Below are 20,528 nucleotides of genomic sequence, written 5' to 3' on the forward strand. Positions count from 1 at the left end.
TTAATGTGATTGAAGCAAATAGTCCTAATAGATTAATCCCTGACAACACCTAAAATATTGCAACTAATATTTCCAAATAATGCATGGAGCTAAAGGTTCACTTTACACAAATATGTTTGGGAATATTGCTGAGCGCAGTCGGGATACTGGTTATTTTTTTAAGTTTAATTTTGAGGGCAGCACCGTGGCTCAATGGTAGGGTTGTTGCCTTACAGAGCTTGCAGCGCAGGAGACCCGGGTTCGATCCTGACCACGGGTGCTGTCTGTACAGAGTTTGTACGCTCTCCCTGTGATCTCGTGGGTTTTCTCCAAGATCTTTGGTGTCCTCCCACACTCCAAAGGCATATCAGTTTGTAGGTTCATTGGCTGGGTGTATATGTAAATTGACCCTAGTGTGTGTAGGATAGTGTTAATGTGCGGGGATCGCGCTGGTTAGTGTGCTGTATCTCTAAACTAAACTAAACTAAACTAAAGATACAGCTATGAAACGTGCCCTTCAGTTCACCGTGTCCGTGCCAACCAAGTTCGTAGGTAAATTTAGCATCAGGAAAAAATTGTAAATTGTCCCTAGTGTATAGGATAGTGTTAGTATACGTTGATCGATGGTCAACATGCACTTGGTGGGCTGAAGAGCATCTTTCCACACTGCATCTCTAAACTAAACTAAAAGCATGGCGAGATCTTCACTCTGCATGGTATGTAACATGACTGACAGGGGACAAGTAACACACAGGTAAATGCCAAATTAGTTATTTAGATGACCTTTATGGGATTCCTATAGGTCTTGAGAGAGGCAATTAATCAAAGTAGAGCCTATTGCATGTAGTGAATGGTTTAATTAGAAACGTTCTGTGCTGATTAATTGATATGAAGTCATGGAGTCACACAGAGTGGAAACAGGCCCTTCAGCCCAACTTGCCCGTGCCGACCAACATGTCCCATTTGCACTAGTAATATATCTTCTTATGAGAGTGAATAGTGAAAGGCCTGGATAGAGTGACTGTGGAGAGGATGTTTCCACTCATGCGAGAGTCTAGGACAAGAGGCCATAGCCTCAGAATAAAAGGATTTACCTTTAGAAAGGAGATGAGGAGAAATTTCTTTAGTCAGAGGGTGGTGAATCTGTGGAATTCATTGCCACAGACGGCTAAGGAAGCCAAATCGATGGATATTTTTAAGGCGATTGACAGATTCTTGATTAGTAATGGCCCTGTCTCACGGTGCGAGCCCATCCACCAGTGATCCCGAGTTTAAAACAAATCAAACTCGTGGTAATCACGTAGAATTAACGTAGCGGGAACGTCGGAACTCGTAACGCTAACGGCAGGTACTCGGGAAACTTGTTAACTCGTGAAAATCTTTCAACATGATGAAAGATTTCCACGAGTCAAATTTACTCTTGAAGTAAAAATTTTAAACTTTTAAACTCGTTGTAAGAACGTAGTAGCCCGTGAGTTTACCGTAGTGACTCGTGAGTCTACCGTGGGCACTCTTTAACTCAGCGGGACAGGCAGCATCTCTGGAGAGAAGGAATGGGTGACGGGATGACGTTTCCAAAATTCTGCTGCGTCTTTGTGTTACTCCAGCACTGTGTGTTCACTTTTTGTCAACCAGCATCTGCCCTTTCTTGTGTATGACATTATTTGTATCCGTGGCAGTTGATTGTCGCTCCCTTCAGTTTCCCAGGGGGTCGGGACGGGACTGGAGTTGGGAGGGAAAAGTGGGGGGGGGGGGGGAAGAACAAATATATGAAACACCAAAAACGGACAGCAGAGATGTCTTTGCTATACCGCTACAATAATCAGACTATTGGTTTGCTGCTGTTTCCTTGACTATGGCCATGTGAAATGACTCTTGTACATTTAATATAGCGGCGATGTCTGGCAGTGAATCTCACTCTCTCAAATCCGTAGAGAGACCCGAAAAGCTGGAGTAACTCAGCGGGTCAGACAGCATCTCTGGAGAAATGGACTAGGCGACTGCAGATTGAAGAAGGGTCTCGACCCGAAATCTCGCCCATTCCTTTTCTCCAGAGATGCTGCCTGTCCCGATGAGTTACCCCAGCTTTTTGAGCCTATCTTCAGTTTAAAGCGGCATATGCAGTTCCTTCCTACACCTCTCAAAACTGTGCCATTATTCAGTACTCCAATCTTTGTTTTATTTGACTCATTCTGGATAATATCGCCTCATACGTTGGTCGTACGCCTCTACCCCACCCCTGGTGCTTTAAGTGCGTTTGTTTTTTCTTTTACCCCCGGGAGGAAAAAAAATCAAATCCAGGAGTTCATCTGGAGCAGTTCTCGGATACAACAGCGAATGAAAAGAAATTGGCGGGTTATTTAGAAATTAATCCTTAAAGAAAGCGTAACTCGTTGGATAAATGGGAGATCTCCCCCCCCCCCCCCCCCCCACCCCCCCCTCCCCACCCCCCCCCCCCCCCCCCCTCTCCCCGCCCGTCCTGACCCCCTGGGAAACTGAAGGGAGCGAAAATCAACTGCCACGGATACAAATAATGTCATACACAAGAAAGGGCAGATGCTGGTTGACAAAAAGTGAACACACAGTGCTGGAGTAACACAAAGAAGCAGCAGAAATTTTGGAAACATCATCCCGCCACCCATTCCTTCTTTCCAGAGATGCTGCCTGTCCCCGCTGAGTTAAAGAGTGCCCATGGTAGACTCACGAGTCACTACGGTAAACTCACGGGTTACTACGTTCTTACAACGAGTTTAAAAGTTTAAAATTTTTACTTCAAGAGTAAATTTGACTCATGGAAATCTTTCATCATGTTGAAAGATTTTCACCAGTTAACAAGTTTCCCAATTACCTGCCGTTAGCGTTACGAGTTTCGACGTTCCCGCTACGTTAATTCTACGTGATCACCACTAGTTTGATTTGTTTTAAACTCGGGATTACTCGTGGGTGGACTCGCACCGTGAGACAGGGGTTTAAGGGCGTCAGGGGCATATATGTTTTATCCCTCAGAATATTCTCCAGTAGCTCGCCTCCCACAGATGTTGGGCTCACTGTTTATCAATTCAATAGTTCTTAGAGTGTTTGTGAACAGCCCTTATTATAGGGAGGCACAACATTAGCCACCCTTCAGTCTTCCAATATCTCACCCTTGACTAATGCCGTGATTGATGTATCTCAGCCAGGATGCCTGTAATATCTCTATCTTTACCTTCATATGGGCCCATAGCAGAAGCGTCCAAGTCGCGGGGCTGGAAACTGAAAGTATCCTGAGTTAATTCTGCTACCACCATCATCTATCGTGACAAGTGATGGCTTTCCACTGATTCTCGCCGGAAGCTTGCAGTCCTTTTCGCCCCCTGGACAGACGATGATAGCGAGTGGTCAACATTTATAACAAGATGGACACGAAAAAGAAGAAGACCTTCATATGCCTTAGGCCATTTAGCACCTCCTTGAACATAATACTAACTGACCTCAAGACACTTCCATTAACTGCCCCAAGTTCCTCAGTCTTCATGTCTGTTCTCAAGACATCTGTTATTTACAGTATGTGTTTAGGCCTGTTACAAGATACAAGATACAAGATAGATTTATTAATCACATGTGCCAGATGGCACAGTGAAATGAAATTCCCATAAAGCCATACAATAAAAAATAAGGGACACAACACACTATAGAGTTTGACATAAAACATGCCCACACAGCAGAATCAGAGTTTCCCACTCCGCGAGCATTGCCACTTTCATTTCACTGCACATCTCGTATGTGTATGTGACAAATAAACTTGACTTGACTTGACTTGTGTGGGAAGGCACCAAAGTGGACACAGAAGACCTTAAGCTGCAACAGTTAAGCTGCAGCAAGTAACCATTTCATCGTTCCATTCTTTTAATACACATGACAATGGATGTGGAGAGGCTGTTTCCACTAGTGGGAGAGTCTAAGACCAGAGGGCACAGAATAAATGGATGTACCTTTAGAAAGAAGATGAGATTAGTTAGAGGGTGGTGAATTCATTGCCGCAGACGGCTGGATGCCAGGTCATTGGTGATTTTTAAGTCGGAGATTGATACAATCTTGATTGGTAAGCACGTCAAGGGTTATGGGGAGAAGGCACGAGAATAGGATTGAGAGGGAAAAAATAGATGTCATGATTGAATGGCAGGGTAGACTGGATGGGCCAAATGGCCTAGTTCTGTTCCTTTGACGTATGAACATGAATTAAACATTCATGACTCTTAAATCATACTCAGCTCAAAATTAATGTTGGCAGTATTGAATATGTTGATCTATAAAGCTGTTATACTGGAAAGGCCACCAGGAAAATTGGTCGCTGTCGCAGACTGGTCAAATCACCAGAGCAAGTTTACATACAAGGTGCCCATTAGAGCACATTGGATGAGTTTCTTACATAGTTTGATGCAAGATCACTAATAAAAAAAAGTGTTGAGGAGACTAAATAATTTAAAAAAATGGATACAATGGATACAAATGGCTAATGAAGTTAATCATCCATAGAGAAAAATCACAAACGTATTTCAAATTGATGGAGTAACTCAACGGGCCAGGCAGCATCTCTGGAGACAATTGATAGGTAGTTTCATGTCATAGAAAATAGAACATAGAAAATAGGTGCAGGAGTAGGCCATTCGGCCCCTTCGAGCCTGCACCGCCATTCAATATGATCATGGCTGATCATCCAACTCAGTATCCCGTACCTGCCTTCTCTCCATACCCCCTGATCCCCTTAGCCACAAGGTCATCTAACTCCCTCTTAAAAATAAGATATGTCGGGACCCTTCTTCAAACTTTGTGTGTGCAGTTCTCATTATATTTCAAATTGATGTTTGCAACAGGTGATGAGCTAGCTTTATTTTACAATTGCTTATTTGTGATACATTTTAAGGCTCTTTCAACAATTTAAGTTAAGCCATAGCTTCGGGGGTATTTTTCCTTGCATAGAATGCAAAGTACTGGAATAACTCACCAGGACAGGCAGCATCATTGGAGGACTTGGATAAGCAATGTTTTAGGTCGGGACCTTCCATCAAATTGATGGACTGGGGGGTGGGGGGGAGAAAGCTGGAATAAGAGGCAAAGACAATACAAAGCTTGGCAAGTAATAGGTGGATAGAGAAGTCTAGAACAGAACAGGGCTGGCAGCAGATGAACTCAGGAAGTTTGGCGTCCATAATGACCCATTGATATCTGGGGAAGATGTTCTAACTACTGGGATACAAGTAACTGTTCTGGCCTTCTCAATCTTTCAGTCTGAAGAAGAGTTCCAACCCAAAATGTCAACCATTCCTTCTCTCCAGTGATGCTACCTGAGCTACTCCAGCATTGAGTGTCTATCTCCGTTATAAATCAGCATCCGCAGTTCCTTCCGACACAAGGTCCAGGACAGAAAGGTCAGTATTCAGCGTTCAGCGAAACGGTCACCGAGTCTATGCTTGGTCTCGCCGATAAACAGGAGTCCACATCGGGAACACCAGATGCAGTAGATGAGGTTCCGAAGATGCTGGTTTACAAAAGAGTCACAAAGGTGATGAAGCAAGTCTGGCAGTATCTCTAGAGATGCTGCCTCTCCCACTGAATTACTCCAGCACTGTGTGCCTTCTATTAGTTGGAAGATTTTATTCAGAGATTTGAGCTCGACATTGCAGAATCCACAGCTGTGTCGTATAGGAAAAGCTTTAGTGGAGAATCCATTCTCAGCTGTTATAAAATCATTATACCAGGCCCACCACTCAAGTACAGAAAGGCATGTTTTAAATTACTATTACATCGGAACACGCTGCCTGTTTAACAGACTTTTAATCAACAAAGAAGTTTGAGCAAAAATTTGAGTCAAGTTTTAAAAAGCTCATGAATTTTGAAGTACATTTTACCTGCCGATTGCCACTTCACCCAAAGTAACAGCCTCAGATAGAGGTATGGTGCAGATCTATGAGACTAATATACCCTAAATGGCCATTTGTTAAGTTTGAATGGTTGGAGCCGTCTGTCAGAAATGGTTCTGCTCCCCTTACATATGAAGTAGAGTTTCCAGCAAAAAATATAATGTTTATCCAAAAATGACTCAGCGCAGGGGCCAAAGCCTCATGAGTGGGAGGGCACTCACCTATAGAAAACCATGAAAGATGAAGCTTTACACCCATGGAAGACCCTGTCAGTCTTTATTATTTAAATCACAAAACCAGAGCTTTACATTTCCACAGGATATCACATATTACCACAAAAAAATAAATAAAATATGTTCCAAGTTGAAATTATGGAATGTTATGAACAATTTCATTAGGTGAGAAATAGTATTGGGTAGGCTAATGGGACTGAAGGATGATAAATCCCCTGGACCTGATGGTCTGCATCCCAGGGTCCTCGGGGAGGTGGCTCTTGAAATAGTGGGCGCATTGGTGATCATTTCCCAATGTTCAATAGATTCAGGATCAGTTCCTGTGGATTGGAGGATAGCTAATGTTACCCCACTTTTCAAGAAAGGAGCGAGAGAGAAAACGGGGAATTACAGACCAGTTAGCCTGACTTCGGTGGTGGGAAAGATGCTGGAGTCAATTATTAAAGAGGTAATAATGGAGCATTTGGATAGCAGTAAACGGATTAGTCCAAGTCAACATGGATTTATGAAAAGGAAATCATGCTTGACTAATCTTCTGGAATTTTTTGAGGATGTGACAAGTAAAACGGATGAAGGGGAGCCAGTGGATGTAGTGTATCTAGACTTTCAGAAAGCCTTTGATAAGGTCCCGCATGGGAGACTGGTGACTAAAATGAGAGCACATGGTATTTGGGGTGGGGTGTTGACATGAATAGAAAAATGGTTGGCAGATTGGAAGCAAAGAGTAGGAGTGAACGGGTCCTTTTCAGAATGGCAGGCAGTGGCGAGTGGAGTGCCGCAAGGCTCAGTGTTGGGGCCGCAACTGTTTACCATATATATTAATGATTTGGAAGAAGGAATTAGGAGCAACACGAGCAATTTTGCAGATGACACAAAGCTGGGTGGCAGTGTGAACTGTGAAGAGGATGTTAGGAGGTTGCAGTGTGACCTGGACAGGTTGAGTGAGTGGGCAGATGCGTGGCAGATGCAGTATAATATAGATAAATGTGAGGTTATCCACTTTGGCGGCAAAAACAAGGGGGCAGATTATTCTCTCAATGGGGTTAGGTTAGGTAAGGGGGAGGTGCAGCGAGACGTGGGTGTCCTTGTACACCGGTCACAGAAAGTTGCCTTACAGGTACAGGAGGCAGTGAAGAAAGCTAATGGAATGTTGGCCTTCATAACAAGAGGATTTCACTATAGGCGTAAAGGGGTTCTTCTGCAGTTATTTAGGGCTCTAGTGAGAACACATCTGGAGTATTGTGTACAGTTTTGGTCTCCTAATTTGAGGAAGGACATCCTTGTGATCAAGGCAGTGCAGCATAGGTTCATCAAATTGATCCCTGGGATGGCGGGACTGTCATATGAGGAATGATTGAAATTACTAGGCTTGTATTCACTGGAAGATACACAAAAAAGCTGGGGAAACTCAGCCCGTAACGTTGCCTATTTCCTTCGCTCCATAGATGCTGCTGCGCCCGCTGAATCTCTTCATTGGATTCACTGGAGTTTAGAAGGATGAGGGGAAGATCTCATAGAAAGCTATAAAATTATAAAAGGACTGGACAAGCTAGATGCACGAAAAAATGTTCCCAATGTTGGGCCAGAACCAGGGACCACAGTCTTAGAATAAAGGTCATTTAAGACTGAGGTGAGAAAAAACGTTTTCACCCAGAGAGTTGTGAATTTGTGGAATTCCCTGCCACAGAGGGCAGTGGAGGCCAAGTCACTGGATGGATTTAAGAGAGAGTTAGATAGAGCTCTAGGGGCTAGTGGAGTCAAGGGATATGGGGAGAAGGCAGGCACAGGTTATTGATAGGGTACGATCAGCCATGATCACAATGAATGGCGGTGCTGGCTCGAAGGGCCAAATGGCCTCCTCCTGCACCTATTTTCTATGTTTCTCTGTTTCTGATGAACCCACCACCAACAATTCCAAAGCGAGGGGAGGATTGGGAGTGACCAGGGTGCAACAATACATTAGGCCTTCGAGATACTTTATAGATAATAGCATGGAAACAGGCCCTTTGGCCCACTGAGTCCATGCCGACCAGCAATCATCCTGTACACTAGCACTAACATACACTTTAGGGACGACAATTTTACCAAAGCTTAAATTAACTTGCAAACCTGTATGTCTCTGGAGTGTGGTAGGAAACCGGAGTATGTGGAGGAAACCCACACAGTCACAGGGCAAACGTGCAAACTCCACACAAACAACACCCAAGGCCAGGAACGAACCTGGGACTCCTGTGCTGCAAGGCAGCAGATTGGTGGACAGCTCTGAAGATGGTATGGTCACACAATACGCCTCCGTATCTTTCCAGGTGGAAACTGAGATCAAAGTGTGGCACATCCCCACATTCTTCCAACTAAGAATTGCTTATGCCAATTGTGAGGTTTATGCCTTCTGTACAGTTGGGCTGCATAAATTCACATATACAAACAAAAGACACACTGCAATGTTAACATTGTCTTCTCAGAAAAGTAATAATTGTATCTACATGCAAAATCAAATGAAGACTCTTCAAATCTTCAAACTGACTTTCGTTACCATAGGTTTAGTTTAATGATACAGTTTGGAAATAGACCTTCGGCCCACCGAGTCCGCACCACCAGCGATCCCCGTACACTAATAATATCCTACACACTAGGGACAATTTTTACCGAAGCCAATTAACCTATAAACCTGTACGTCTTTGGAATGCGAGAGGAAACCCCTGCACCCGGAGAAAGTCCACGCAGTTACAGGGAGAACGTACAAACTCCATATGGACAGCACCCGTAGTCAGGATCAAACCCGGGTTTCTGGCTCTGTAAGGCAACAACTCTACTGCTGTGCTACTGTGGATGAAGCAAAGGGCATCTGTGTTAGAAAGACCATCAAATATCGTAGCATCAGGCCACATCCAAAGCATCCAGGATTACAAATACAATACATCTTGAGGAGACATATTGGGGAACGGCTGCTAACCAGCAGCCGTCCGTTTAATTCGCTTTTTTAAAGTTTTTAGTTAGTCCTGTGTCTTGTCCGTTTGGAGAAATGGACTTTTAAATGTGGGGGGTAGGGGGCAATTTTGTTTCTAGGTCCCTACCTGGTCGGTGAGGCAGCTTTTTCTCCGGGCTGCCCGTCGACCCGTCCTCGCGGCCTACCAGCGGGCGTGGAGCGCCGTTTCCTGGCGGGGACCGCCCAGCACCTCGGCCTTGGTTGCGGCACAGCGCTGGAGCGCTATCGTGGAGCGTAGCGGGCGATGCCTTGCCTGGGTCGCTGCGCTGGATCAATGCGTGAGCTGAGACCGCCGAGTTCAACACCTCCGGGCTGCGGGTCTGCGGAGCAGAGCGGGCGGCGCCGATTTCAACGTCGGGAGCCTGGGAGCTCCAAACCGGCGCGGCCTTGTCGGCTTCGGAGGCCGCGGTCCCCAGTCAGGAAGCGGCCGTTCCAGGTGGCCCAGCCGCTGTGAGGACTCTCCCGACGCCGGGGCAACTCCACCCGGTAAGAACGGCCAGGAACATCGGGCCTCCGTAGAGGCAACTGCGGTGGCCTCAATATGCCTGACTTTGGGTGAACTTGGGGTTGGGGACTGGACATTGTGCCTTCCCCCACAGTGGTATCCATTGTGGGGGGATGATTTTTTTGTCTGTACGTAATCCTGTTAGTCTTTGTCCAAGATGGCTGTCGTGAAGGGAGAGTGGACGCTGGCGTGCTTTAGCTGCCGCTGCTCTCTCTTCACATTGCATTTTTGATTTTCTGTTTTTTGGACTGAATTCTGTTTTTAATTTGTGTTTCTGTGATGTCTTTATTATTTATTTTATTCTGATTATATGTTTTTTATTCCTGTTAATCTTTGTAAGGTGTCCTTGAGATGTCTGAAAGACGCCCAAAAATAAAATGTATTATTATTATTATTATTATTATTATTATTATTAATATTTTAAAAATTAATAGTGGTATTTAAGTTTTATGCATAATTTAACAGAAGACATTTGGACCGGTACATGGATAGGAAAGGTTTAGAGGGATATGGGCCAAATATGGACAGGTGGGTCTAGTATAGGGACATCTGGTCGGCATGGGCAATTTGGGCTGAAGGGCCATCTTCCAAGCTGTATGATTCTATCCATGACTGAAAAGGTGGGAAACTACAGATGAGATTATTTCTTTTACAAGCAAGTAATAAAATATTTTTGTCAAATTAATGAAAAAACAAAGCTTTCCAGTAGAAAATAAAACCTATTTCAACAGGTTATAATTGCTTGGCAAAATATGTTAAAAGCCCAAAATTGAAACTGTCAACACTGGAATATTCACATGCAGAGCAGAAGATGTACACAATGTGGACAGATTCAAACATGTTCCAAAATACTCTGTTACCTTTCAAACACTTTACAATGCATATTTGTAATTTACAAGCAGAGACAATTGGCAGTGATGAAGTTTAAGACCTTGCGAAATGCAAACTGACTTCCATATCCAGATTAGAAAGACACCAATGTAAATATCTGCATTGATGAACGCATAGATAAATTGATGTTACTGTACGGTGCTTCAGCCCTGCCGAGGCAAATACTATAGATCCACAGGGGACAGATGAACAGAGAACATACAGCCCTATAAGAAAACAACCAGCTCTGTGCAACGAGTAGTATTAGCTACCACGGTGCGAAGCTGACAACTCGCTTCCTTTATTTACTTAACAAAGCAAATTTACAGCCATGGATTTATACATTTTGGCTCAGATCGAGTTCTGTGATACAGCTGCTGCCTAATTGTTGCAAGCAACTCCACACAAGCTGGGATGGGTATCGTCATGTTAACAGGCTTCACAATTAGTCATCAGAGGCCACACAGAAAGCTGATATGAATGTTTAGTCATGACTTATTTTGGTTAAAATTTTACAGAGCTTTTCGTTTATTCACTTCATAAAAGAAGGTGCAAAGCATTGAACACATAAATCTTCCAAATAATTTCACATTGTAGTTCTTTTCAAATATGCAAAGGCATAAGAACTTTCTACCAATTCTGGCTATCGAGACCCAAAGTGGCTTTCAAGTGGGGGGAAAAAAACAACTTTCTTTCCAAAATATCAGACAAACACAATCTCTTGACTCACCCGAAAAAGAACCTTTCTTCATGGCTGATTTCTGAGTTGCATACAAGATTTAAAAAAAAAAAGTTTTCAGGATCAAGTTGGATCACTTCCACACCGATCAGTAATCAAAACTAAAAGGTTCAATTTTGCAGGAAGTTGACTGATTCACATGAGTTTTCATTCAAAGATTAACAAATGGAGCTCCTTCATACAGTCCAACTGCTTATGAAACACTCCCATTAATCAGTACACACCTTTCCCAATCAGATGAACTTAGACATCTTTGGCTTTGCCCAACTTAGTTATAGCAGCAGGGAAGTCACAAAACACCTATGTTTCGAAGCAGGAACATTTTAAAAGGAAACTTTCAAACTAACTATTGATTCATTAAAACACAAAGTAAAAGATTATCATATTTTTTAAATATTATTGTTTGCACTTCAAAGAAAATCAATTTTTTTATCTGTTAAAACTCAGCCACCCTGCTCAATCAACATGGATTAGCTCACTTGGTACAGTTTGACTATAGGAAAAATTCACTGTTCAAAGTACACTTTAACTTCCCCATTCAAACTACCTGATAACCAACTACCTGAGTCGACTTTCAATAACACTAACTATAAAATCAAACAGAGTCATCGGTTGAGGTGTCACGCAGTTCAGACTATATGTTTCTTGTCCTAGTATACAAAGATTTTCCATTTCTCCCAATAATGTAAACAACTTACCAAATGAGGCATTAATCATGCAGATTCTAGATATAATTCTTCTGAATATTTCCAATGTCTCCTATGTAGTACTTTTACCAACAGTTTTCTTAATCCCATTTGCTTTCCATAAATCATTAAAAAAAATTAGATTAAATTTGCTCCACGTGTCACAACATCATCCCAACCTTGTCCCGTTACACCTGTACCTACTACCTCAGGTGAATGGTAGGTGTTCAACAGACGTTGTCTACATGGTCCTAATCACCTTTAAGCGATTCCGCTCAAATAACTCATTATAGGAACAAAACAAAGATAATTTCGCAAAAAAATCTAACATCCAATCTATCATATTTGCAGGTACACAAAAATGCTGGAGAAACTCAGTGGGTGCAGCAGCATCTATGGAGCAAAGGAAATAGGCAAAATAGGCACCCGCTGAGTTTCTCCAGCATTTGTGTGTACCTTCGATTTTCCAGCATCTGCAGTTCCTTCTTAAACACATATCATATTTGCATACAGTTTATTGATTTAAGCATTGTAAGATAAATTACATGATCCCTGTAAATATTTTACTGACTCACTTACCTGTGGGAAAAGCTTTATAACAAAGGTCAGCACATTCACAGTTTTACTGGGATTCACTGTTGGAAATATTTTCATTCGATTTTTGTAACGATGTCGTCAAATTTGTTCTTTCCACCACAGCTCACCAGTCTTGGAAATTATTGTAAGTGTCAAACAAATTTGTATTAAAGTTATTTTTTTAATCCTGTTCATCACACTGGGGTTATTTCCATGCCTGTTGAGTTGTAGTTTCCAGTTTAGAGTAACAGCGCCAGAACAGGTCCTTAGGCCCTCCGAGTCTGCGCTGAGAGTGATCCCCGACCCCGCAAACGCCTCCGTTGCCATGCGGTGAGAACGGAGAGGTTGAGAAGCAGTTTCTTCCCAGAGGCCATTAGGACTGTAAGCTCCTATCTCACCAGGGACTAACTATTACTGTACCACTCTACTGCTTTTTTTAAAAATTGCTGCTTTTTTCCCTTTATCCTTCCGCCCACAATATCTATATTTCTAAAAGTCTGATCTTGACCGCTTTTGGCCCTCTGTGCTGCGATTTCCGAGAGAATGCCGCCACGTATGGCCGTCATTTTTGGCCACCTCACTCAGAGCCCCCCTCCGCCTTCCGGGTTCGGAGGATTTTTCCCATCGATGAAAAATCAGAGAGATATTAATGTTTTTTTTTTAAATTGCCATTCTCTCTGTTGGCGGCAGGGGGGAGGGACTATAAAACCTGGGAGTGTAGTCCCTCACTCAGTCTCTGCCAGACCCAGGAAGCAAGAGGGTCATGGCTCTCTGAGCTACGAATAACACTGAATGCACGTCCCCTCGATGCGGCTGTAAAGTGGCTGCAGCCCAATTGTTTTTGTTCACATAATGAATTTGGTTGTCAGGTGGCTGCAGCCCAATTGTTTGCCTTGGCTTGGCTTTTAAAATTGTTGCAACAGTTAGATGCCAGCCCAAGAATCCATTTGGCCCACAATGTCTATACTAGCCATCTGGAAACCAGTACCTTCAGCCCGCAACACCATACTAACGCAACCCCCCCCCAGACCCCCCCCCCCCCCCCCCCCCCCCCACTGGCGAGCAATATTGGAATTTGTGGAGAGGTGGAATATTGCGTTGGTGATCAGCCCTCCCGTGTGATGCTGGGACCCAACGAGTCCCACTTAGTCTAGTTTAATATGTAAAAGAATATGTGATTCTGTTCCATTCTGTTTGTTTGTTGGTCTTTTTGCACAAAGTCCGCGAGCATTGCCACTTTTCATTTCACTGCACATCTCGTATGTGTATGTGATGAATAAACTTGACTTGACTTGAGCACTATCCTACACACTAGGGACAATTTGCAATCTTTACCAAAGCCAATTAGCCTACAAACCCGGTATTTCTTTGGAATGTGTGAGGAAACTGGAGCTCCCCGAGAAAACCCACGCGGTCACGGGGAGAAAGTACAAACTCTCTACGGACAGTGACCCATAGTCAGGATCCAACCGGGTCTCTGGCACTGTAAGGCGGCAACTCTACTGCTGCACCACTGTGCCGCCTTGTTCTTAGCAGCTACATTTTAAATAAGTCTAAATTTTGTTTTTGTTCTGGAGTGACTGATAGTTCAATGACTGTTGGCCTCTAATATCTATCAGAGGATGGGTGTCCTGCAATTGAACTCGGGGAGTGGTAGGGAGACTGGGACTTTATCAGACCCAGTACTGAGCAAACATTCCATTTATTGTTCAGACCAAATGGAATACAGATTTTCATGTGTAATCACGCATTAAAGGTTTCCTATTCATTAAACCTGGATTTAAGTGTCCATTCTTTCCATTTTGCAAGACGTTTTATCATCATCACTCCATTTGACGTAAGGCATGACTGTCCTCCTTTCTGTGGGTCTAGACACGGACTCCACCATGGTGGAGGGTCTCTCCCTGCTGCAGCTTCTTCCACCTTCTCAGCCGCTGCGGTCTCCACCCGCCAGGCAGACACCATCCTCCGCCTGTTCCACTGTTGAGGTCGTCTTCTAGGGCCAGGAGTAGGCCATTCGGCCCTTCGAGCCTGCACCGCCATTCAATATGATCATGGCTGATCATCCAACTCAGTATCCTGTACCTGCCTTCTCTCCATACCCCCTGATCCCTTTAGCCACAAGGGCCACATCTAACTCCCTCTTAAATATAGCCAATGAACTTGCCTCAACTACACTCTGTGGCAGAGAGTTCCAGAGATTCACCACTCTCTGTGTGAAAAATGTTTTTCTCATCTCGGTCCTAAAATACTTCCCTCTTATCCTTAAACTGTGACCCTTGTTCTGGACTTCCCCAACATTGGGAACAATCTTCCTGCATCTAGCCTGTCCAACCCCTTAAGAATTTTGTAAGTTTCTACAAGATCCCCCCTCAATCTTCTAAATTCTAGCGAGTACAAGCCGAGTCTATCCAGTCTTTCTTCATATGAAAGTCCTGCCATCCCAGGAATCAGTCTGGTGAACCTTCTCTGTACTCCCTCTATGACAAGAATTTCTTTCCTCAGATTAGGAGACCAAAACTGTACGCAATACTCCAGGTTTGGTCTCACCAAGACCCTGTACAACTGCAGTAGAACGTCATGGTATAAACTCAACTCAAACATAATCTGAACTATAATTAGCCTACTGCACTTTATATGCTTATTTATGTGTCTATATATATATATGTATTCAATGGTATATGAACACGCTGATCTGTTCTGTATTATTTATGCCTGCAATATTCTGTTGTGCTGAAGCAAAGCAAGAATTTCATTGTCCCATCTGGGACACATGACAATAAACCCTCTTGAATTTTGAATCTTGTATTCCACATTATTCAATGATGAGTTTGTAGTGTTTAGAGTTTCGAGATACAGTGCAGAACAGGCCCTTCAGCCCTCCAAGACTGTGCCGACCAGCGATCCCCACTAACACTATCCTACACACACCAAGGACAATTTATAGTTTTTTACCAAGCCAATTAACCTACAAACCTGTGCGTCTTTGGAGTGGGGGAGGAAAGCAGAGCTCCCAGATAAAACCAATGCAGGTCACGGGGCGAACATGCAAACTCCATACAGACAGTACCCATAGTCAGTATCAAACCAAGGTTGCTGGCGCTGTATGGTAGCAACTCTACCACTGGGCCACCGTGCCGCCCAACAGAATAACTCTCTGATGAAGCTTGAAGGCTACAAAATGGCCAGTTGGTGTCAGATGCAATTTTTAATAACAGTGAATGCAGATTGCCATTATTCAGGCTCTTATGATTGCTATTTTCTCCTGTAATACAACCATACCAGAGATAGACTCAAAAGGCTGGATAACTCAGCGGGTCAGGCAGCATCTCTGGAAAAAAGGAATAGGTGATGTTTCGACTCGAAACCCTTCTTCAGACCGAGAGTCAGGGGAGAGGGAAACTAGCCGTTTGGAAATTCAGAACAAAACAGAGCTGATACCAATGACCAAGGAAAGGTAGAGTCCACAATGGTCCATTGTTGGCTGTGGAAGAGGTGATAACAAACAGATATATGGATACGACGAGTGGGACTGGCAGGACGACTCGGGTCATACGATACCAGAGAATTCTCTTCTTGTGAACGTCTACTATCTTTCCTAATCTGATTACATTCATAAATCTGGGCAGATCCATTGATAACTTTGGCGAATATTTACTGAGTTTATTATAAAGCTATACTCCCTTCAATTCAGATTTTACAACACATTTTATTGAAGGTTCACAAAGTCACCAATGTAGTACTGTAATGAACAGCAGATGACTCTGGAGGTGGCACGAAACATGCACTTGAATGATCGGAGCCTTTTACAAAATTCAGACCAAATGAAGCTCACCAAGCAAAGCCGGGTAGCGGCATTGACTCGAACTCTATTTACATTTCAGCTTACTCTTATTTAACGATAAAAGGGAAAGTGTTTGAAGGCAATTTCTTCCCTCTCATTGGATCATCACTTGGTCAAATGCAGTCTTATGTGAAGATAGACACAAAATGCTGGGGTTACTCAGCGGGACAGGCAGCATCACTGGAGAGAAGGAATGGATGATGTTTAGGGTCTCCACCAGAAATGTCACCCATTCCTTCTCTCCAGTGATGCTACTGGCCCGCTGGGTTACTCCAGCACTTTGTGCCTATCTTTGGTGTAAAAGCATCTGCAGTTCCTTCCTACATACAGTCTTATGTTAAATGTCAGGAAATGATTCCATCTTTCCAAAATGAATCAAAAGGATGGCACAGTGGTGCAGCTGGTACTGCCTCACAGTGCCAGAGAAGTGGGTTCGATTGGAGAGGAGTGTTAATCCTGGCTAAATTGGAGCAGCTAGGACTTCAAAATGGGGTTAAGGTTCAGGGTTGCTGGGAGATTTGGTCAAATTGGAATTACTCTCTGCAGAGGTGGGACAGGCTGCGAAGAGGTGCCAGAGTGTCTGGAGCTTGGATACAATTTGCAAGCAAAGAATGGGAAGATCTGCAAACCCTGTCAATTTGGTGCAAAATGCATAGAATGGATTGGATGGCTGCAAACCAGACATACACCTTGTAAATAGTTGTAAATATTGTTGCAGAGTTTGACTTTGCCAAGTGTTGATTGGATGAGGTGTTGAACCTTGTCTGAGTATTCTGTAAATCAGGGTAAATGTTTCTAAGTTAAATTCCTCTCGAAGTCCGTTTTGAATACAATGTATTGAACTGTTGTATCATTGGGTTAGGGGAATGCCTGTTATGTATGGGGTTAATCGATATCTGTAATTCAGTTATTAAGAGACCACCTCCATGTGGTTCGGCCCTTCAATGTCCCGTGACATATAAAAGTCCGCGATCATGAGGCTCAACATCGATCTTCTGGAAGAGCGCTTGGGACTGCTTGAACTTCTGGAGTGCCTCTGTCTGAGCGAGGCCTACAGGGCTTGAACAGGCAGACGCGAGGATCAAACTCGCGGTGGGATAGGTACAGTGTTTGATCTGTGACGCGCTTTTGGTAAAATAAAATTTAGTTGTTTCAAGTACTTGATTCGGTGTTTTTACTGAAACTAGACTAGGGGGAAGCTTAGAAATGAGCAATTATCAGGAGGTGTATTAGGTCAACGGAAACCCAAGAATCACCAACTAAAAATAATATATGATATTGATTGTTTGTTTGAATTGAAACAGCATGGAAACAGGCCCTTTGGCCCACCGAGTCCACGCTGACCTTTGATCACCCATTCACACGAGTTCTATGTTATCCCACTTTCTCATCCACTCCCTGCACACTAGAGGCATTTTGCAGAGGCCAATGAACCTAGAAACCCGCACGCCCCTGGGACGTGGGATCCAGGAAAAACCCACGCAGCCACACAGAGGACATACAAACTCCGCACAGACAGCAGCAAAGTCAGGATCAAACCCGGGTCACTGGTGCTGTGGGGCAGCAACTCTACCGCTGCACCACTGTACCATCTAATAACCCATCTCTTCCCTCTTTCACTTCTCTATCCTACATGTTTAAACAATAATAAGTTGAAGAGGCTTCCTGCACATTCCAAATTACGCAACCCGACTACGTATTGTGAATGTTTTTTTTTTTTTTTTTAATTTTTTTTTTTAATTAGAAGTACGGTAAATTACAATATTACACAACACATATATCGTATTGTGAAATTAAAGCAACTATCTCTTTATCTTCCCTGACATGACTTGTATTACCAGTTTGATTGGTTTTTTGAAGATGTAATCAACAGGTTTGATGATGGCAAAGCCATAGACATTGTCTAAATGGACTTCAGCAAGACATCTGATAATATCTGGCCTAGTAGGCTACTGCGGAAAATTATAATGCATGAGATCCAGGGAGAGCTAATCGACTGGAAAGAGAATTGGCTTCATAGAAGGAAGCAGAGGGTGATGGTGGAAGGTTGTGTTTTAGACCAGAGGCCTGTGACTTGTGTTGTGCCTCAGGGATTGGTGCTGGGCTCATCGCTGTTTGTGGTGTATATCAATGATTTGGATGAGAATATAGAAGGCATGGTTGGTAAGTTTGCAGATGACACAAAAGTGAGTGGCATGCTCGATAACGAAGATGGCGATCAAAAATTACAGCAGGATCTTAATCAGTTGGGCAAGTGGGCCGAGGAATGGGCCCAGAGAAGATTAATGCCCCTGTCCCACTTTGACGATTTTTTAGGCGACTACAGACGACTAGGCTGTTGCCACATGGTTGCCGGGGTGTCGCCTGTATGGTCATGAGTAGTCTCCTCAGTCAAGATTCAAGACTCAAGATAGATTTAATTGTCACATGTGCCAGATGGCACAGTGAAATGAATTCCCATACAGCCATACAATAAAAAATAAACAGGACTCAACACACTATAGAATTTAACACAAAACATCCCCACACAGCAGAACCAAAGTTTCCCACTGTGTGGGAAGGCACCAAAGTCAGTCTCTTCCTCCACTGTTCCCCGTGGTCAGGGCCTCCCCGAGCCCTCCACAGTTGCAGCTACGGGCGGCCTGATGTCCAGGACCGCTCGCCGAGGTGATACAAGTCCGACGTCGGGGCTGCGGGACGTCCTCAGCGGCGTGGACACAGAGTCGGCCCCCTCCTACCGGAGTCGGCGGCTTCCAAGGTCCGTAGGCCGCGCCGGGTGGAGACTGCTGCTGTAGACCCTCTGCAATGAGCCCCAGGCCTCCGCGATGACGGTCAGCGCCGCCCGCGTTGGAAGCTCTCCGCACCAGAGCTCCACGATGTTGGAGCAACGGCCCAACGCTCCGGAGCTCCAAACAGCGACCCAGGTAGGCATCGCCTGCTCCGCGGTGACTCCAGCGCTGCGCCGCCGCTGTAGCAGCCCTGGTCCGGTTCCCGGTCCCCAGCAGGAAAGGCCGCTCCGATCCAGCGGGTAGGCAGCGAGGTGGGGGGCGAGGACGCGACTCAGAGAAATAGTCGCGTCCCCGCTAGGAAGAGACTGGGAGATGGTTTCCCCCTTACCCTGCCCCCCTCCCCCACATAGAAAAGTAAAAGTTTCCCCCTAAAACAGACTTTAGACTAACTAAAAATAATAAAAAAGATAGAAATGACAGACAGGCTGTAGGTAGAGGCTGCTGCCAGTGCAGCGCCCCTAGTGGTGTGCCAAAGATCGCCCAAAGAATCGTAGCGTTTTTCAGGTCGCCACTGGGTTTTGAAATGTTCAAAACTTTTCGTCGATAGTCGGCGACAGTTGGATTGACGCCAACGAGTGAAGCATGACTTCTCCTGACGTAGGCGCTGTCGCAGGTTGTCGCCAAATGATGCAGGTTGTCGCTGGTGCTGACTTTGGTGAATTCCATTGGCGACTACCTACGTCAACCAGAGACATGTACTGCCGACTGAATTGTCTTACTTTGTCATAGCTTGTTGTGGGTGGACAGAGGTTGTCGTAGGTGTGGTCGTAGGTGGACGTCCTAGTTAGTCGCCGAAGCTTGACGTCGACTAGGAGGTAGATTGTTGTAGACATTGTCATAGACATTGTCGTAGGGGGGGATCCAGTCGCCATTTTTACGGCGACCTGCTACGACTATGACAGTCGCCGAAAAATTTGTCTTAGTGGGATAGGCCCAATAAGAGCGTGTTGCAAGGGCTTGAGGGCCTAAGTTGTAGAGAGAGGTTGGGCACGGTACAACTTTATTCCTTGGAACGCAGGAAGAGGTGGATTGATCTTTTGAGGTGTATCCATTCATGAGGGGAATAGATAGGATGAATGCATAAAGTATTTTGCCCAGAGTAGGGGACTCAATTCAGATACAGATTCAGATTCAATTTTAATTGTCATTGTCAGTGTATAGTACAGAGACAACGAAATGCATCGAAGAACCCGAGGACAAGTTTAAGGTGAGAGGGAAAGGATTTAATAGGAATCTGAGATTAATTTTTTTCACACAACTGGTGATGGGTGTATGGAACGAGCTGCCAGGGCATATATAGTTTACAGTTTAGAGATTCAGCGAGGAACAGGCCTTTTGGCCCATCGATTCAATGCTGACCTGCAATCACCCATACGCTAGTTCTATGTTTCCACATTGACCCACTTTCACGTCCTACATAC

The 20,528-nt window shown here is 44.3% G+C and overlaps 1 protein-coding gene across 2 annotated transcripts in view; it reads right to left on the reverse strand.

Moving 5' to 3' along the window:
* The window catches only part of septin9b (septin 9b), a 298,107-nt gene extending 286,659 nt beyond the window's left edge, over positions 1–11,448 (reverse strand). The window contains exon 1 of one of the 2 annotated variants that reach the window (XM_055654243.1): positions 11,204–11,448. In XM_055654243.1, coding sequence (XP_055510218.1) covers positions 11,204–11,225 — 22 coding nt within the window. In that variant the 5' untranslated portion in view covers positions 11,226–11,448. The remainder of the gene's footprint in view (positions 1–11,203) is intronic. The other variant, XM_055654240.1, reaches the window with a different exon arrangement.
* Between the last annotated feature and the right edge of the window lie 9,080 nt (positions 11,449–20,528).

Source organism: Leucoraja erinacea, chromosome 23 (genome assembly GCF_028641065.1).
Source record: "Leucoraja erinacea ecotype New England chromosome 23, Leri_hhj_1, whole genome shotgun sequence".
NCBI classification, from domain to species: domain Eukaryota; kingdom Metazoa; phylum Chordata; class Chondrichthyes; order Rajiformes; family Rajidae; genus Leucoraja; species Leucoraja erinaceus.